The sequence below is a fragment of the Pseudopodoces humilis genome, chromosome 20 (assembly GCF_049639895.1).
Source record: "Pseudopodoces humilis isolate 2021_Gansu_Grassland_sample_001 chromosome 20, ASM4963989v1, whole genome shotgun sequence".
Classification (NCBI taxonomy): Eukaryota; Metazoa; Chordata; class Aves; order Passeriformes; family Paridae; genus Pseudopodoces; species Pseudopodoces humilis.
Window position 1 is genome coordinate 4,528,443 of NC_142219.1, and position 18,900 is coordinate 4,547,342.

Genomic DNA, 18,900 nt, shown 5'->3' on the forward strand with positions numbered 1-18,900 from the left:
TTTGGGGCACTGATGCAGTTTTCTGGTTTCATGCAGCTCCCCCCGTTCCCGTGGGCTGGGCTGGGGCCGGCAGGAAGGCGACCCCGGGCCTGGCTGGGTGGGCAGCAGACGGGCAGGAGTGTGGAAATGTCCCTGTCCGTGGGGCAAAGGCAGTTTGTTCAGCTCACTTTTCCTCCTGCTCCTGCCCAATTGCCCTCTGTCCTCCCCACAGGCTCCGAGGGACGTTTGGTACGAAGCAGAGAAGGTCTGGCTGATCCAGCAGGACGGGTTCACGCTCGGTAACTCTCCCTCCTCTGCCCTGGCTGAGATGTGTCGGGGGCAGAGCAGGCTCCGGGTGGGGCCGGGGTTGGGTTTGGCCCCTTGGCGTCTCCCCACACCTCAGGGCTCTGCCTGGGGCTGCCCAATGCTGGGGACACTCACCAGCCCCTCGTTCAGCCACACAGCTGAAGCCAGACGTGGGGACACCGGAGCTGCCTGCGGGGAGGGTCAGGGTGCGCCGGGACGAGGATGGCACCGTCAGCGAGGTGGACGAGGACAGCGTGCAGAGGGTGAGCCCTTCCCCAGCCCCCGCAGGACAGTGCCCGGGCACAAAGATGCTTCTCCCATCGCCCCGGGCTGGCTGTGCCCAAGGTGACGGGGTGCCAGCGGCTCTGGCATGACAGCAGAGGGGTCTCTGTCTCTCTTCCCGCAGACCAACCCCCCCAGCCTGGACCAGGCCGAGGATCTGGCCGCCCTCATCAGCCTCAACGAATGCAGCGTCATGAACACCCTGCGGCAGCGCTTCCGTGCCCGCCTGCCCTGCACCTACGCGGGGCCCAGCCTGGTGGCCATCGGCACCGGCCCCGCAACCCCCGGCCCCACCGGCAAGGTGAGAGAAGGGACCTGGGACAGCCGCATCTCCCGTGGGGAGCGGCCACCAACCCTCCTGGGGACAGTGGCGGAGAGAGCCGGGCGAGGCAGGGCCGGCAGGTGGCACCGTGGGACCGTCACAGTGCGGGGACAATCGGGACCGGGGATGCTCAGGGGACGTTTGGGACCGGGGATGCTCAGGGGACGTTTGGGACCGGGAAAACTCAGGGGACATTTGGGACCGGGAAAACTCAGGGGACATTTGGGACCAGGGAAGCTCGGGGAACTTTTGGGACTGGGGATGCTCAGGGAACGTTTGGGACTGGGGAGGCTCAAGGGACATTTGGGACCGGGGATGCTCAGGGGACATTTGGGACCAGGGATGCTCAGGGGACAGTCAAGACTGTGGTTGCTCTGGGACGCTCGGGACCGGGGTTGCTCTGGAGACATTTGGGGCTGGGAATACTCTGGAGACATCTGGGACTTGGGATGCTCGGGGGACATTTGGGACCGGGGGTGTTTTAGAGGATGATGCTCCAGTGATTCTGATGGCCAGGAATGCTCTGGGGGTGCTTGGTCTTGGGGCTGGGGGTGCTCTGAGGACTCAGTCACGGGAGGTTCTGCACCCTGGGGAGAAATCTTCACCCTGAGTGTGAATATCTTCAGGATTTTCTCCATGAGAAGCCTGTTTGGGATGTGCTCTGTCACTCTCTCCCTGCCCGCAGGTTCCCAGGGGGAAGCAGGATAACCTTCCCCCGCACATCTGCTCGCTGGCACACAGAGCCTACAGGAATCTGCTGATGCAGCGGCAGGACCAGGCCATTGTCCCCCTGGGGCACAGCGGGGCCGGCAGGACCCGGTGCTGCCAGAGTGCTCTGGAGTACCTGGTGGGCATGGCGGGCAGCCTGGAGGGCCGGGTCTCAGGTAGGGGCAGGGTCTCAGGGATGAGCAGGGTCTCAGGGATGGGCAGGGTCCCAGGGATGGGCAGGGTCTCAGGTAGGGGCAGGGTCTCAGGATGGGCAGGGTCCCAGGATGGGCAGGGTCTCAGGGATGGGCAGGGTCTCAGGTAGAGGCAGGGTCTCAGGGATGGGCAGGGTCTCAGGTAGAGGCAGGGTCTCAGGGATGGGCAGGGTCTCAGGGATGGGCAGGGTCTCAGGATGGGCAGGGTCCCAGGATGGGCAGGGTCCCAGGGATGGGCAGGGTCCCAGGGATGGCAGCAGCTGCTCGGTGCTGGGCAGAGGCAGCACACACAGCCTGTGCAGGCTCGGGGCACACAGACACGCCAATCCTGGTCTGATCTCTGCTCTCTGGGGTGGCTCCTGAGCAGCCAGCGTGGCCGCGAGTGCCATGTCCCCGTCCCAGGCTCAGCAGATTCGCTGCTTTGATAAACAGCGGCAGGGAATTACTGGGAATTACTCGGATGACCCCGGTGCTTGGGGCAGCGCTTTCCCACCCGCTCGGGTTACCGGGCTGCCGCTCGGCCGGCAGCGGCTTCAGAGGGCAGGGCTGGATTTCGGAGCTCTCTTGGGTACACTGTGCTCTTGCAAAGGGTTCAGGGACGGGCTGTGACGGGCTGGGCAGGCTGGCACATCCCTTTCCTGTCAATGTGCACCCGGTGTGGGACACTGACCCAGCCAGCTCCCCAGTGCTGGGACAGACCCCGGGAGGAGCAGGCAGAGGTGAGGCAGGAGGTGACACCTCCTCCAGAGCTGCAGGGCGGCTCAGGGGGCTCTGATGGTGGTTTTGCAGTGGAGAAGATCCAGGCGATGTTCACGGTCCTGGGAGCCTTCGGGTCGGTGACCACCAGCCACAGCAGCAGCTCCACGCGCTTCTCCATGGTCCTGTCGCTGGATTTCAGTGCCACTGGCCAGGTCACTGCCGCTCACCTCCAGGTACCTGTCACCTGGTGAGATGGCAGGGCTGGAAATGCTTGGGGTGGGGATGAGCCACCCCTGTGCTGCCAGGCTGGGAATGAGGAGCGATGCTCGGCTCCCTGCTCTGCTCCCTGCTCCTCCTAAACCCAAACGCTCCCTGAGCAGAAGCTCTGCCAGCAGCGTGGCAGGGTCCCCCAGCCTGTCCCCACGAGCTCGGAGCAGTGCTGGGATGAAATGTTGATGAGGAAATGTATAATTTAACATTTCATTAGCAGCACCTCACGGCTGCCTGGAGCTGAGCCTCAGAGGGCTTTTATCACTGTCAGGGCTCTTATCAAAGGCTCTTTAATCAGAGCTGACCGTGCCCCTGGGCCTTGTCTGAGGAAGGAGAGGGCTGGAGCCTTGTCAGCTCCTGGGGAGCACCAGGGCTTCCCGCTGCTGTCCCTGCTCTGCCCTGGGCACCCACAGGGAGCTGGTGGCCCTGTGCAGCTGTCCTTGTGCAGGAGTGGCACTGTCCCCATTAGTGCCACCAGAACCATCCTGGCATGTCCATGGGATGGGGACCCCCAGCTCTGCAGATTCACTGCTGGCTCCAGTGCTGAACACCTTTGGCAAGGCTGAAGCTGAGCTGGGCTTGTCTTGAGTCCAGGCAATGGGTTATCCCAATCCTGCAGCATCTTTGCTGGGGCCATGGCACTGCCCAGACCTCTGGAAGCTCACAGGGACCGTGGGTGTTGCTTTCACACACTGAAGTGCTGCCCCTTGATGCCTGGATCATGATTCAGCTCTTGCTTGCACAGCCCTGGGTGGGAGGAGCAGCCCCCAAACCCTGCAAGGAGAGATCCAGCCCCTCCTTGGCAGCTCCCAGGAGCATCTCCCCATCTCCCTGACCCCTTTTCCTTCCCCAGACCTTGCTGCTGGAGAGGGCCCGTGTTGCCCAGCAGCCTGAAGGAGAGAGCAGCTTCAACATCTTCCCACTGCTGCTGGCAGGGCTGGATGTGGCAGAGAGGTGGGTGTGAGGATTCCCCATCCTTTATACCCAAATTCCCTCCAGCAATGGGGTTTTGAGACCCCCTGATAAGAGATTGTGAGAGCAATTGCATTAATGGGGCTGCAGAGATCTTTCTGCACATACAGAGATTTTCTATGAAATGAGGCCATTTCCTGGTTTTTGCCCCTCCACTAAAGCTGAAATTGGGGTGATAAATGAGACAGAGATCCCTTTCCCTGTCACTTCTGGTTCCCTCCAGGCTGTGTCCCCAGGAGAAGGCTCTTGGGGCAGCAGCTCATGTCCCTGTGTGGGGCAGTGCTGCGGTGGCCTGTCCCCTCCAGGTCCCTCAGGTGGTGCTGTGAAGGTGGCTGGGGGTGCTGAGGGCAGGCAAGGAGGGAGCCTGACTCTCATTTTTTGTGACTACTCCCAGGACGATGCTGCACCTGCACCAGGTGGCTGAGAGCAATTCCTTTGGGATCAAACCTTTCACAAAGGTAGGGAGAGGGAAATGCTGGAGTCTCGTGCCCACTGAGGATGGCTTGGAGTCCCTGGTTCCTGGGTGACTTGTGATGATGCCACTGCACTGGGAGCCTGGAGGGGAGGGAGGGAATGTTGGGATGTGAAGAAGGATCTGCCCAAACAGCCCTCCCAGCACCCCTCTGACGGCCACAGGGGAGCTGCACAGGGGCTGCCCTGCCTGGGATGTCTGCTTGGGTTTTCCACATGCCACAGGCACCTTGGGACCAGATCCTGCTCACCTACCCTACGCTCCAGCGTCACCTACCCCTGATGTTCCCCTGCAGCAGCAACTCCCAGCAGCAAGAGCATCCTTTGGGTAGCCCAGAATGTGAATTTTAGGGGTTAAAGCTCCACAGCTGATTCCCACCTCCAGCCCCTCATTAGTCTGAGCTGTCTGCAGAGCCCCAGCAGATTGTCCACGAGCCAAAGCACTGGGATGAATTGCAGCAATTTGCAGTTACATCATCTATTGATGAATTCAATATTCCATCTTCATTAGGAAGCTCCTGCTCCACTTCAGCATCCAAAGGAATTGGTTGCTGGAGCAGCAGCTCCGGGGAGGGCACAGAGAGGTCCTCACCTTGCTGGTGCAGCAAACTTGGGTTCAGAGAAGGGGTTTTACCCTCCTGTCAGAGCTCTGATTTCTGGGGCTTTGCCATCCCAGCATGGAGGTTTTCCCCTGGTCCCTGCTGAGGTGGGGTGCTGCCTGCTGGAGCCGGTGGCTCCTGGCCCCACAGAGCAGCCCCAGCTCAGGGACTGCAGGAGGGGGTGTCCGTGGTGGGAGGTGGCAGGTGAAGTCCTGCTGGTGGCCAGGAGCTGCTCAGCTCTGGGCAGGTGTGTTTGGCGAGGAGTGAGGGGACAGGGCTGGACGGGCAACCTGGGCTGTGGAAGGTGTCCCTGCCACGGCAGGGGCTTGGAAGGACACGAGCTTTAAGGTCCCTTCCAACCCAAAGCACCTGATGATTCCATGATATAAAACATCCATCCCCAGCTGCTGCTCTGTAGACACTCATGAAGTGGGAATTGTATGACAAGGTGATGTACCCAGCTTGCTCCTAACACCGGGCACCCGAGGAACCTGCCAGCGGCTTCTCCACTTGGTCCAAATTTTCTGAGGGTGCCTTGCTGTGTTTCCTTGCTGTCCTGATGGTTTCACTCTCCTGTCGGGCACGGTGCCCAGCAGAGGCAGTGACATCCTCTGGCTCTGTCCCCCTGCAGCCCGAGGACAAGCAGAGAGCCGCGGTGGCCTTCTCCCAGCTCCGGGCTGCCATGGGCACGCTGGGCATCACCGCAGAGGAGCAGGCGGCCGTGTGGCGCATCCTGGCTGCAATCTACCACCTGGGAGCTGCTGGAGCCTGCAAAGGTGAGGACAATCCTGCCTCTGCTCCTTGTCTCTGTGCTTGGAGCGGGGAGGGAGAGTGTCCTGGCAGGGGTCAGTGTTTGGGGGTGTGCAGGGATGATGCCCATCCCAAGGCTGCTCTGTTTGTGGTGGCTCCAAGTTCTTCCTTGCTCTTCCTCTGTGGTGGGATGTGGGATGTTGGTGTCCTGCCCCGTGGGGGCTTCTGGAGCAGGTCTGTCCTTGCCACATGTGGCTGGGTGTGCTGGGTGTCACCTCATGCCAGCTCCTCAGGAAGGGGTGGGTGACTCCCATTGTCCCCAGTGACACCATGCAGGGACAGCTTTGGGTAGCACTAATTTCATCATCTCTTGAGTGTCTACCACAGTAACTGAATTATAATAGGCTGAGTCTGGATGAAGATTGTATTTATAGAGACTTTGTTAATATGGACGAGCAGAAATTGCCTTATCCCTTACAAATGATTTTAGGACATACTCTAACCCATTTTAGAGGCAGCTACATTGATTTACACACTTCAATTTGTGAGGGCTGCATAAAGGCTTCCATAAACTAAGCCACAGACATTTATAAATGTCTCTGCAACACGCCATAACACATCTTATGGTAATTTATGCCATTAATCATTCATTAATTATTTTAAAAGGATAGATGCTGTCAGGACTTACAGTGAGTTCTCTTTTCTCCTTCTTTCTGGTGTTCTCTTTCCTCATCTCCATCTACCTTAATGCCCTTCCAGCTTTTATAGATGACCCTGTGCTCTCAGTCTGATGAGTGTCAGAAGGCTCTTGGCCAAAAAATTTGAAAGTCCTTCTGCCCTGTGAGTTTCCAGCAGAGCAGATTTTGGAGACGTGTCTCAGTTTGGGAGTGCCCAGCTCAAGGGCAGGCAGAGGGATGGTCATGGGGAGTTTTGCTTTGCTCAGACTTCCTGCCCATTCTGCCCTGAGCCCTCTGTAAATCAGTCTGGGAGGGAATGGAATGCTGTATCCAACAAATCCTGCTCCATTCTTTGAGCAGGAACGGGAGTAGCGGATCCAGGCAGGGCTGCAGCTCTGAGCACACTCTGGTGTGGGATTAACAAGCAGAGCATGTCTCAGTGTCGCTCACTCTGGTATTGATTCCCCCACCGTGTGTCAACAAAAGGGGAGAAATGAAAGGAAATATGGATAAAAAATGGATCAAAGCCGGGTGGAGCCAAAGTCTCAGTGGGGGCGACGACCCTTTTAATGTGGTTAAACCTGTCTCCCGATAGCCATCTCTTCCCTTCCCCTTTCATGCCCTTTGATGTTGTGTATTCCAAATCCTCTCCTTGAAATCTCGCTGAAGGGAGCCTCGGCACTGCTTTTCCAGGGCATTCAGGAGCTCAGCCGGGTGCCTCCTCCATCCCCATCCACAGCCACGGCCCTGGCACGTGTAAAATGAGCCCCGGTGTGGGCTAAAGGCACCTTCCTCCCTTCTCTCCTCACCCATTCAGTTTGTGCAGGAATAAACCAGGAGGGAACAGCACCACCTCTCCCTGGCTGGGGGTGGAAAATGCATTTACAGCTATAAAAACGCTGAGAAGAAAAGGTTGAATTTCAAAAGCTCGTTCTGCTTTCTCCCGGTGTCAGCCCTTCCCGCTGCCTTTGAAACGTATTAGAGCAGCTCTTTTATTAGGAAAGCAGCCTGGCAGCTGGAGGCCAGCGGGGCACCCTGGGCACCATTCACCTGAGTGCTGCAGTCCCTTTGTGGGCTGCAGAAAATCCCCTGGTTTAATTTATTTGCTGCCCCTGTAAGCAGAAGGGAGGTTTGGGGCGCAGCGGGGCTGGCGTGCGGCTCGCTCCCATGCTGTCCTTTTGCTGGCTGATATCAGAATAAAGCATTGTGGCTCCCAGCTCCCTCTGGGCTTCCCAGCACGCTCCTGTAATGGAGGTGGCTGCCATTCCAACCCTCCTGGTGCTGCCACAGATGTGTCAGGAGTCACTCCAAACCCCCTGGCACAGCGAGGACGCTGCATTCCAGCCTGCTGAACTCCTTTGGATGGAGGAAAACCACAGGGCAGGAGGGCTGGAACCTGCTGCTCAGGTGGAGGACACTGAGCTGCCCCAAACCCTGAAGAGTTCAGGGGCAGCAGGAGGGACAGGAGCACCCAGACAGCCAGGGGGGAATTTTGGGGTCAGTGAGACCACCAGCAATAGCCCAGGGTGAGTGCTTGAGCTGCATGGGGGCTGCTGTGGCCCAGGGGGTCCTGCACAGACCCACCCCTGTGGCATCACCAGGAAATTGGGCACTGAGCAGTTTGGAAATGGGCTGGGGCTGCAGCAAGAGAGCCTGAGCTGTCCCTGTGAGTGCTGACCCAGTGTTTTCCTTCTGCTTCTCTTAAATATTACCTGGGTCGAAGTAATTCCCTTCAGGTGCTAAAGTCAGCGAATTCTCCCTGGTCACATCACACTCGGGAGAGCCATGGGGAGCTGCTGCTGGTTATAGATTATGGAGGGTAAAACGGTGCCTGGGGATGCCAGGGCTGAGAGGACCCTCTTGTTTGTCCCAGGGATGCTGGAGAGGGCAGTGTGGGATGCTGGAATGGGCAGTGTGGGATGCCAGACAGGTCTGTGCAGCCCTGGCCTTCCAGCCCCTCCAACTGCCTGGCAGGCAGAGCTTTTGTGTCTGACAGGAATCAGCCTCTGTCCAGCTAGCTCAGATAGGAACAAGTGAAAACAGAATAAATCAAAGCCTAGAGTGTTGAGGCAATTCCTCTGCCTGCTCTAGCACAGCCCTTGATGTTGGAGTCCTTCAGTCAGCATAGAAAATACTGGGAAAGGATCAAAGGGGAAGGGAGAAGGGGGTTGACTCTCATCGGTGTGCTGTGAAGCACTCCCAGCCCTCCAGCCCTGCTTTGTGCATCCCCTCGGCCAGGAGTGGGTACCCCATGGAGCTTCTCAGGATGTGGCCTCCTCTCACTCTCCATCCCACACCCTCTCCCCTGCCACCAGCCACCAGCTGTGTTTTAAGGGCCCATTTTAGCTGCAAGCTCCTCATCCACCACCCAGAAGTGCCACCCTGAGGTGTCTGGGTGACTTTGGCTGCTCTCATTTGTGTTCACCCTCCGTGTTTCTGAGCTGTGCCGACCTCCTGCCTCCACGGCACCTTTCTGCTCTGGGTTTGGAAAAGGATTAATCCTGCAGATTACTCCCCTATTGATTTTAATCATTAAGCTGGAGTCGTTATCACCAGATGTGAGCGATGTGTGCTGGTGGGGAGGAACTGCTGCTCCCGGCTGGAGGGACAGCAAACCCTGCTGGGACCCTGAAAGGCGATCCCGGATTTCGAGGGATTGCTTCCTAATCCCATCAGCTCCCACCAGCACATCTGCTGCTTTGCTCGGCTGAAGAGCCTGAAACACTGATGCCGTGTGGCTCGCCTGCTCCCCGGCTCGCCTTGGACCATTTTGATTCTGGGGGTGTGCGAGGGAGGGCGCGGGAGCGTTTTGGTGATGCTGAGGCAGGGCTGGCCCTGGCTGAGCCCCCTGTGCCTCTCCCCAGTTGGCAGGAAGCAGTTCCTGAGGTTTGAGAGCGCCAGCCGTGCTGCCGAGGTGCTGGGCTGTGACGTGGAGGAGCTCAGCACCGCCGTCTTCAAGCACCACCTGAGGCACATCCTGGCACAGGTGACAGCCCGGGGCCAGCCCCAAGCAGAGGAGAGCCAGCCAGGTACCGGGATGCCCCATTTTCCCTTTATTCCCAGGGGGAGAGGGAATGGTGAGGGAAATTGTCTTGTTCTTCTTAGGCTGTGAAGCCCAGTTAGGTGTGTTAATATTAATACAATCATTAACTGTGCTCTGTCGCGTCGCTGCCCTCTGCTCTCCTTGCTGCCCCTGCCTGACCCTCCTTAGGGACACGTGAAATCAGGTGAATTCAGATAAGTGATGTGGCTCAAGTGCTGTGAGAGCTCTGCCTGGAAAAACGGGGGAAATCCCCCAACTCCAGAATTGGAGCTGGGCTGGTCTTGTGCTCCGAGCACCTGCAAGGAGATCTGGATCAGGGATTGTGCTGCTGAGCCACCATAAACCTTAAATTATTGTATGGATCTAATTTGTGGAGGCAGATCCAGCATGTGTGAGGTGGGAGGGTGAGATGTTGCCTGGATTTCAGGTCAGCCCTCCCACACTCCTTAAAAGTTGGACTTGATGATCTTGGAGGTCTTTTCCAACCCTGATGATTCCACGATGCTCAGCAGTGGAATTTCAGCTAGGCCCTGTAAGTTATCTTTAAAATAACTAAAATAAATTTAAAAAAATAATAAAATAGTAGAAGCAAGAGCCTGAGGAAGTGGCCTTTGACATGGCAATAAACCCATGTGGGGCAGGAGAGGAGCTGAAGGCAGGAGAGATGTGCAGGAGCGATGCTGTGGAGTCATGTGGGTTCTCCTGAGCCACAATCCAGGGAATCTTGGGTCCCACCTCAGCTCTGAGCAGGCTGAACTTGGCTGGAAAAAACCACATTGCCTGTTCTTTCCTTCCCTGTGTCCTGCTCTCCCCTTCCCCGTGCCAGAGCCGAAGATGACGGGAGCGGAGTGCGTGCAGGGAATGGCCTCGGGGCTCTACGAGGAGCTCTTTGCTGCCGTGGTCTCGCTCATCAACAGGTACCAAAGAGCTGCTGGGCACTGGGGCTGGGGGTGGCAGCCCCTTCTCCAGGGCATGGAGCAGGTGACAGGGAAAACAGGCAGTTGTGTGACAAACTTTATGTGGGGACGGTGCTGGCGCTTGGCACACCCGTGTCCCGCGCCCCTGTGGCACGGGCACCACGAGGGCCGGGCTGGCACTCTGCTGCCCGTGCGTAAATCCTGGTGGTGTGTGCGGCTCTCCCCAGGTCCTTCTCCTCCCAGCACCTCTCCATGGCCTCCATCGCCGTGGTGGACAGCCCTGGCTTCCAGAGCCCGCGGCAGCAGCGGAGCGAGCGGGCGGCCACCTTCGAGGAGCTGTGCCACAACTACATCCAGGAGAGGCTGCAGGGGCTCTTCTACGAGAAAACCTTCCTGAGGGAGATGGAGAGGTACAGAGAGGTGAGGAGCAGGGGCTGGGAGCAGCTCCCAACACCTGGGAGTGGGGTTGCATTTGTCCCCAAGGCTCCCCGTGTCCTGCTCTGGTGTGAGTGAGTACCTCATGGGCTTTACTGGGAGGGCTGCAGCAGAACTGGGGGGGGGGGTCCTGCATGGAGCTGCCTCTCTTGTCACCCCCTGCCTCAGTTCTGAATCCTCTTGGCTATTTCTGATGTGCCAGAGATGTTCTCTTGGCATCTCTGTGGAAGCTGCCATGGCAGGGGGGTTGGGATGAGATGATTTTAAGGTCCCTCCCAACCCAAACCATTCTGGAATTCTATTACATACTTGCTCCAGCTCAGGAGAATTTGTGCCCTTCTGTTGGCACAGCTGACTTTTTCCTCAGGTGATGAATAATAGCAAATAGAAAGGAAAATGATAAATTATTGCAGAAATAAGCTGCTGAGAAACCTACAGGCAGAGATGAACTTATTATAGGCTTGAAGGAGTTACCATAATGCCTCTAGCCTGGGGAAAATAGCTGAATTCCTAGGCTTTAACACACACATCATTGAGTAAAGATAGATGTGCCCTTCCCTAGTGATGAAGACTTCCAGATGCCATCCCATGACTGAAACAAACTTTTAAATGATGTTTTCCAGGAAAATGTTGAGGTGTCTTTTGATCTTCCAGAACACTCTCCACTGGCCACACTGTCCATCATTGACCTGAGCTGCTCCCAGGTACCCTGTCCCCTCTGCATCCTGCTGCTCTGAGCAGTGAGGGCTCCAGAGGCAGAATTTGACCTCATGGAGCATCCCAGAACAATCTGAGCTGTTTCAGGGGTGGGGCACAGCATCCACCAGGACCTTTTTGGCTTTTTAAAATAGAAGGGCCCTCCCTGACCAAGGTCTCCATCACCCCTTCCAGCCTGGGATGATGGGCTCCTCTGGGACACTGTCACTGCTGAGGGTGATGTGGGGAGGGTCTTCTCTGGGGTAGGGGGCACAGCTGGGCAGTGGGAGCAGGCTGGAGGGAGCAGAGCAGGCTGGCGTGGCTGTGGCTGGAGCCCTCGTGTCCCTCGGCAGCCGCAGGTGCTCCCGGGCAGCGCTGGGGCCGCTCGCCGGGGGCTGCTGTGGATCCTGGATGAGGAGGTGCTGATCCCGGGCTCCGGGGATGGCACTGCCTTCGAGCGCCTCTGCTCCTACTTCGCCACCAAGGGACCAGACCAGGAGGGTGAGTTGGGCTCGGCTTGGCTGCCCAGCCTCTGGCAGCACTGTCTGGCTTTGGGAGTTTGGGAGATGCAGATGATTAAACCCCTCACTGGGCTTTTCTCTGGGCTGCTCCTGGGGTGCTGTCACTGCCACAGGGCACCTGCGCAGGTGTGAGCAGACGCTGCACTTCGAGATCTGCCACCAGCTGGGCACGGCCCCCGTGCGCTACGACCTCACGGGCTGGGTCAGCAAGGCCAAGTTCAACCTCTCGGCCCAGAATGCCATCCAGGTGCTGCAGAATTCCACAGTGTAAGTGCCACGAGGTGCCACAGTGCCGCAGGGGACCCCTGTGCCCGTGGGACGGGGTTGAGGATGGCCCAGCTCCAGAGACAGAGGGTGGTGTGGAGCATCCCTCGTGTGAACAAGGGGGAATGGTTTCCCACTGCCAGAGGGCAGCGTTAGGTGGGATTTTGGGGAGAATTTCCTGGCTGTGAGCGTGGTGAGGCCCTGGCACAGAGAAGCTGTGGCTGTCCCATGCCTGGAATTATCCAAGGCCGGGTCAGACAGGGCTTGGAGCAGCCTGGGCTGGTGGAAGGTGACCTTGCCCGCGAGGGTCCAGCACAAGTCAGAGCTGTGAGGCTTCACCAGCAGCTGCCCAGGTTTTCCCACTGCTTTGAGCAGCCTTGCAAACTAAATTGGAATTGAAAGGGAACTGAAGTGCTGCAGGTGTCTGTGCACACAGGGGGATTTTAACCTTCTGCTTGCATACTCCTGGCTCATTTGGTTTGGGCTTCAACCCAGCGAAGCTTTAACAGCAGCCACCAGCTCCAAGCTCAGACCAGAGAGGATGGATTGGGTGAGGGGGGTCCCAGCATCCCGCTCCACTCCACAGAGCGGCACCAGTTTGGAATCTGGGGCTCTGGGTGTGAAGCTGGAAAGCCGAGCGGGCCGTGTGTGTGTGTGTGTCCCGGCAGGGCCGCGGTCCGGGAGCTGCTGAGGCCGCGGGCCGGGGCTCCGCTGTCCTGCCGCGGCCTGGCCGGCCTGGAGGGCCGCTCCCAGGCCGCCCTGCACCGCACCGCCTGCCTCAGGAAAACCTTCGCCAGCAGCTTCGCCGCCCTCAGGAAGAGGTCGGTGTGCGCCCAGATCAAGCTGCAGGCGGTGAGTGCCGGCACCGGGAGGCTGTGGCTGCGGGGCGGGGGGGGGTGTGAGGTTGTGGCACAGAGCACCGGGACCCCAGGCTGGGACCTTGCCTTGGGAACAGTCCCTCAGCCCGGAGATCACACCCAGCACTGACCTGTCCCCACTGTGGCTGTGGCCATCGAGAGTGCTGTGCTGGCCTGGCCAGCCAGGCTGTCACACAGGGAGAGCCACCCTGGCAAGGATATAGGCATGGATCACACATGGATCACACACAGATCACACACGGATCACACATGGATCACACACGGATCACACACGGATCACACATGGATCACACACAGATCACACACGGATCACACACAGATCACACACGGATCACACACAGATCACACACAGATCACACACGGATCACACACAGATCACACACGGATCACACACGGATCACACACGGATCACACACGGATCACACACGGATCACACACGGATCACACACAGATCACACAGATCACACAGATCACACACGGATCACACACAGATCACACACAGATCACACAGATCACACACAGATCACACACAGATCACACACGGATCACACACAGATCACACACAGATCACACACGGATCACACACAGATCACACAGATCACACAGATCACACACGGATCACACACAGATCACACACAGATCACACAGATCACACAGATCACACACGGATCACACACAGATCACACACAGATCACACACAGATCACACACGGATCACACACTGATCACACACAGATCACACACAGATCACACAGATCACACACAGATCACACACTGATCACACACTGATCACACACAGATCACACACAGATCACACACAGATCACACACGGATCACACACGGATCACACAGATCACACACAGATCACACACAGATCACACACGGATCACACACGGATCACACACGGATCACACACGGATCACACACGGATCACACAGATCACACAGATCACACACGGATCACACACGGATCACACAGATCACACACGGATCACACAGATCACACAGATCACACACGGATCACACACAGATCACACACAGATCACACAGATCACACAGATCACACACGGATCACACACAGATCACACACAGATCACACAGATCACACAGATCACACACGGATCACACACGGATCACACACAGATCACACACAGATCACACACAGATCACACACAGATCACACACGGATCACACACGGATCACACACGGATCACACACGGATCACACACGGATCACACACGGATCACACAGATCACACACAGATCACACACAGATCACACACAGATCACACAGATCACACACGGATCACACACGGATCACACATGGATCACACACGGATCACACACGGATCACACACAGATCACACACGGATCACACACGGATCACAGAGATCACACACAGATCACACACAGATCACACACGGATCACACACAGATCACACACAGATCACACACAGATCACACAGATCACACACAGATCACACACAGATCACACACGGATCACACACGGATCACACACAGATCACACACAGATCACACACAGATCACACACAGATTACACAAACACCTCGCTGCTTTAATCCTCTTAAGTGCTCAGACAGTAACTGGCCCTCGGTGCTGGGCACGTGCCAGGCTCCTGCTGCTCTCAGACTAAATTAAGTGTCCAAACTCTCCTGGGGAGATGAGGCTCAGGCTCTGCTGATTCCATGACCAGCCCGTTTTGGGGTCTTCCCTGGCAAACCCCCTCTCCAGCATCCCTCAACCATGTTGATCTTTAATCCTTGCAATCCAAGCCATTCCATGATTATGAATCCTGGTGAATTTTCTGGCCATCACCTGAACACATGGGCCATTAGGGGGAGGGGTCCTGCTCACCACCTGCGTTCACCCCTCTGACTGATGCTGTTCCCAACTTGGGAGCTGACTCCTCCACCTGCCCAGACACCCTGCAGGTGCACAGGGAGCATCTCCCACTGCCAGCACTGTGCTGACCCTTTGTCCCCTCCATCCCCTCTGACCTCTGCTGCCCTCCAGGATGCCCTCACCAACCTTCTCCGACGGTCCCAGCTGCACTTTGTCCACTGCCTCCTGCCAGGGATGGGCCAGGAAGGGCCAGTTCCTCGGCCCCCAGCACCACCGGACGCAGCCCCACAGCTGGATGTGGTGGCCCTGAGGACACAGCTGGAGGGGACCCAGCTCCTGGATGCCCTGCGCCTCCACCGTGTTGGTATGTCCAGACCCTGCCCTGGCCCGTGCCCATCCCACCTGTTGCTCCCTGTCCCTTCCAGCCTTTGCTCATTACCTGTGTCTCACCAGCAGGCAAGGAATCCCCTCCTTCTGAAATTCCCCATTCAGAAATTCTCCTCAATTTTTATTCCTGCTCTTTGCAGGGGTTCTGAGCCCCTCTCGTGCCTGAGCTCTGTGGCCACAACCACAGCCCACGCCATGGGGAGAGGGAGCTGTGCAGGAGTCCCAGGGGCATGTCCTGTGTGACACGAGGTGCTGGGCTGGCATCTGGCCACCTCAAACTCATCTCGGTGCCCTCTCCCTGCCCTCACTGCAGGGCTTTCTCTCTCATGGCAGCTCCCCATGTCCCCTCCACCCCCAGTGGCCTTTGCTGTGCACAGGATGGCCCAGCAGGTCCCTCCCCAGCGTGCCAGTGCCCTGGGGCTGGTGCAGCCCCCAACACCCCTGTGTGCCCCCAGGATACTCGGATCGACTGCTCCTCACCCAGTTCCGCAGGCGCTTCCAGGTGCTGGCTCCGGAGGTGATGAAGAGGCACAGCTCTGCATACGAGGTGCCAGATGAGAGCAAGGTGTGTGCTGGGCAGGGGGGCACGAGCTGAGACCCCCAGTGGGGCTGGGATGATGCCAGAGCTATCCCAGCAGGACAGGGCACCAACTGAGGGCAGGATGTGGGTGTTACTGTTGGCCCAGCAGAACAGTCCCTCTCCCTGGCTCACCCAAAACCTGGGACTGAGGACAAGTCAGGCAACATTCCCAGGGACCCAAAAAAGATTCCACTGTGGAATCTTCTGTTCTCTGGGCATCACCTGCAGCCTGGGCTGACTCTTCACCTCACCTCACCCCATGATGCTGAAAGCCAAAAGAGCTCAGGAAGGAGTCTGGACCTGTGCCAGTTTTATTTGTTTCCTAGTAAATCTGTAGCAAAACCAGTGCAAAGCCATGCCTGGAATAAGGCTATGGATGAGCCACGAAGAGCTGAGAGGAGCTGAATTAAAGCTGGGCATGTGCTGTGTTGTGCAAACTGCAGCCAGCACGGGCAAAGGCAGTTAAGACCTCGGGATTTAATAAGACAAGTCTGACAATTGGGAAAGGTCAATATTGCTATGAAATGCTGTTGGAGGCAGAGGGTGCCTTGTCAGCAGCATGTAAGCAGGGGATTTGGAAAATCCCATCCTCCCCAGAGCTTGCTGCCACGAGGGTTTGTTAGCTGGGAAATGCTTCCCGGGACATGGTGTTAACCCAGAGCAGGTGAGAGGCTCGTCAGCTGTGAGGGGACAGTGCAGCAAGAGCTGGCCCTGTGCTTGTGCTGGGATGGGGCTGTCCTGCACAACCCTACACCAGTCCCAGCAGTGCCACCAGAATAGGCACAGCCACAGCACTGGTGCTTCCTCACCCTGGCACGGTGTTTCAGGCTCTGTGATCCATATCCTCGTTCCCTGCTGTTCTCCATCCCCTCCTTGCACTGGTGAGGCCAGGGGTGCAATTCTGCTGCTCCTGGGTCCATGGTGGAATATTCCTTCTGTGGGTTTGCCCTTCAGGGAGGAGCTGTGTGAGGCTGCTGGATGATGTTGTGTGGAGTGAGATATTAGCAGCGGATTTTGTTACAATTTCTGTAGCCCTGGGGCTGTCAAACCACCCATCCGTCCAGACAGCGTGGCTGCCCCGGGGGAATGGCTGGTGTTGCTGGCTGCTACAAAGCTTGGAGTAATTGAGTTCAGGCTTCTCCTTGCTTGAATCCTCCAGGAGTTCTGTTCTGTGCTGGTGGGCTCAGGGAAGAGCTCAGCCCTTCCCCCTGTTTTTGGCTTCGTGGGATGAGCTGTCAGTGAGGTGGGCATGGAGGATGGTGCTGGGACAGGCACTGTCCCCTGTGTCACCTCCTGCCTGTGCTCCAAGGCTCTGCCAGACCAGGGATGGCAGCAGAAGGAGAAAAGTCCTGCCTGCAGCTGCAGATCTGTACTCTCCATCCTGCTGAAAGCCTCAGGGGAGGAAACTCCTTGCACTGGGCCTTGGCGCTGGGCAGCTGGGCTTTGGCAAGGGGAGGAGGAAAGGAGGGCAGAGCTGGATGAACCCTTACTGGGTGCTCCTGAGGATTGGGGGTCTCTGCACCCGACTTCAGCAGCTCATAGCAGGGTGTGGGTGTTTCCTGAGCAGTCCCATGATGTGCCCCTTCTCCACAGGCTATCGAGGAGCTGTTCCAGGCGCTGGATCTGGAGAAGAAGAGCGTTGCCATAGGACGCACCCAGGTACGATGACCGTGCCCTGCTTCCCCATTGCTCTGGTGTGTGTGGGCACAGCCCCATGCCAGGCTCCCCCACAGCCCAAAGTTCCCCAAACTGGGAAGAAAGGCTCTCCTTCACTGCTGCATGTGGCACCAGATGGGCTGGGAAACTGAGACTCGTTAAATATCAGAGCAAAAGACTCCTAATTCTCATCTGAAAGCAGTACCCAGGGTAAATCCTGTACCTAATTACCAAAATCCAGCCAGGCCCTGGTGGTATTTATGTTCCTAATTACCATTGATGTCTCCTGGGAGTGAAGGGGGCTTGGGCAGCTTGTGGGTTTGCTGCCGAGCAGGAACTGTGGCAGCAACAACATTTGAACTTCAGTGTGATGTATCAAAGAATAAATTAATTTCACGTACACGCTTGCCTTCAGCTCCGGAGTTTGCAAAGAAAGAATTCATGGAACGGTTCTGTGGAGCAAAATGACTTTCTTTTATCCTGCAGTGTGCAGTTTGTAATTATCTCCTCTCTGGAGCCCTCGTTCTTAATCAATAGCACGGTGGCAGCCCCGGTCACATTTCGTTAGGGACGAGTTCGCTTTGCCGTCGCTTTGAGCATTGATTTTGTACCAGCTGTGAAACTCACGGGGCTGGGGAGTTAATTCAGACATTAATGAGGCAATCGAATGGGTGGTGGAGCAATCATGGCATCAGCTCCGGAGAGCCGCTTTCCGTGGGATTGTGCTTTGATTCAATTTGGCATGGTTAAAATGCAGCTCTCTCAGCACAGCCCCAGCCTCGCCCGTGTCGCTCAGGGGTTATTAAAGCTGGGCCATGCCAATGGTTGGGAGCTCCTGATACTGGATTCCAAGAGCTTCTCCCAGGAGTGACCCAGAGACACTTCAGACACTCAGAGATCGATACCGGCCTGGGTTTGACACAGCAAATCTGTGTCATTTCTGAGGTGTTTCTGACCAGTTCAGAGAAAGAAAACAATCTGGTTTATTTTGGTTTTGTTATTGTAACACATTGTTGCTGTTACCTGTGTGTCACCTGTCAGAATCCACTGTCAGTGGAGGTATCCATCCATCCATCCATCCATCCGTCCATCCATCATCCATCCATCATCCATCCATCCATCATCCATCCATCATCCATCCATCATCCATCATCCATCCATCCATCGTCCATCCATCATCCATCCATCCTCCATCCATCCATCCATCCATCCATCCATCATCCATCCATCCCTCCATCCATCCATCCATCCATCCTCCATCCATCCATCCCTCCATCCATCCATCCATCCATCCTCCATCCATCCATCCATCCCTCCATCCATCCGTCCATCCGTCCATCCATCCATCCATCATCCATCCATCCTCCATCCATCCATCCATCCGTCCATCCATCCATCCATCCATCCATCATCCAT

The 18,900-nt window shown here is 57.0% G+C and overlaps 1 protein-coding gene across 3 annotated transcripts in view; it reads left to right on the forward strand.

Moving 5' to 3' along the window:
- Positions 1-18,900, forward strand: part of MYO18B (myosin XVIIIB) — a 54,503-nt gene that overhangs the window by 3,270 nt on the left and 32,333 nt on the right. For all 3 annotated transcript variants that reach the window (XM_088064885.1, XM_088064886.1, XM_088064887.1), the window contains exons 5-22: positions 212-278; positions 436-548; positions 692-868; positions 1,575-1,773; positions 2,599-2,741; positions 3,632-3,732; positions 4,145-4,208; positions 5,452-5,596; positions 9,112-9,276; positions 10,117-10,207; positions 10,435-10,627; positions 11,266-11,346; positions 11,692-11,839; positions 11,973-12,126; positions 12,792-12,975; positions 15,033-15,225; positions 15,704-15,813; positions 17,422-17,487. In XM_088064885.1, coding sequence (XP_087921011.1) covers positions 212-278; positions 436-548; positions 692-868; positions 1,575-1,773; positions 2,599-2,741; positions 3,632-3,732; positions 4,145-4,208; positions 5,452-5,596; positions 9,112-9,276; positions 10,117-10,207; positions 10,435-10,627; positions 11,266-11,346; positions 11,692-11,839; positions 11,973-12,126; positions 12,792-12,975; positions 15,033-15,225; positions 15,704-15,813; positions 17,422-17,487 — 2,394 coding nt within the window. The remainder of the gene's footprint in view (positions 1-211; positions 279-435; positions 549-691; positions 869-1,574; positions 1,774-2,598; positions 2,742-3,631; positions 3,733-4,144; positions 4,209-5,451; positions 5,597-9,111; positions 9,277-10,116; positions 10,208-10,434; positions 10,628-11,265; positions 11,347-11,691; positions 11,840-11,972; positions 12,127-12,791; positions 12,976-15,032; positions 15,226-15,703; positions 15,814-17,421; positions 17,488-18,900) is intronic.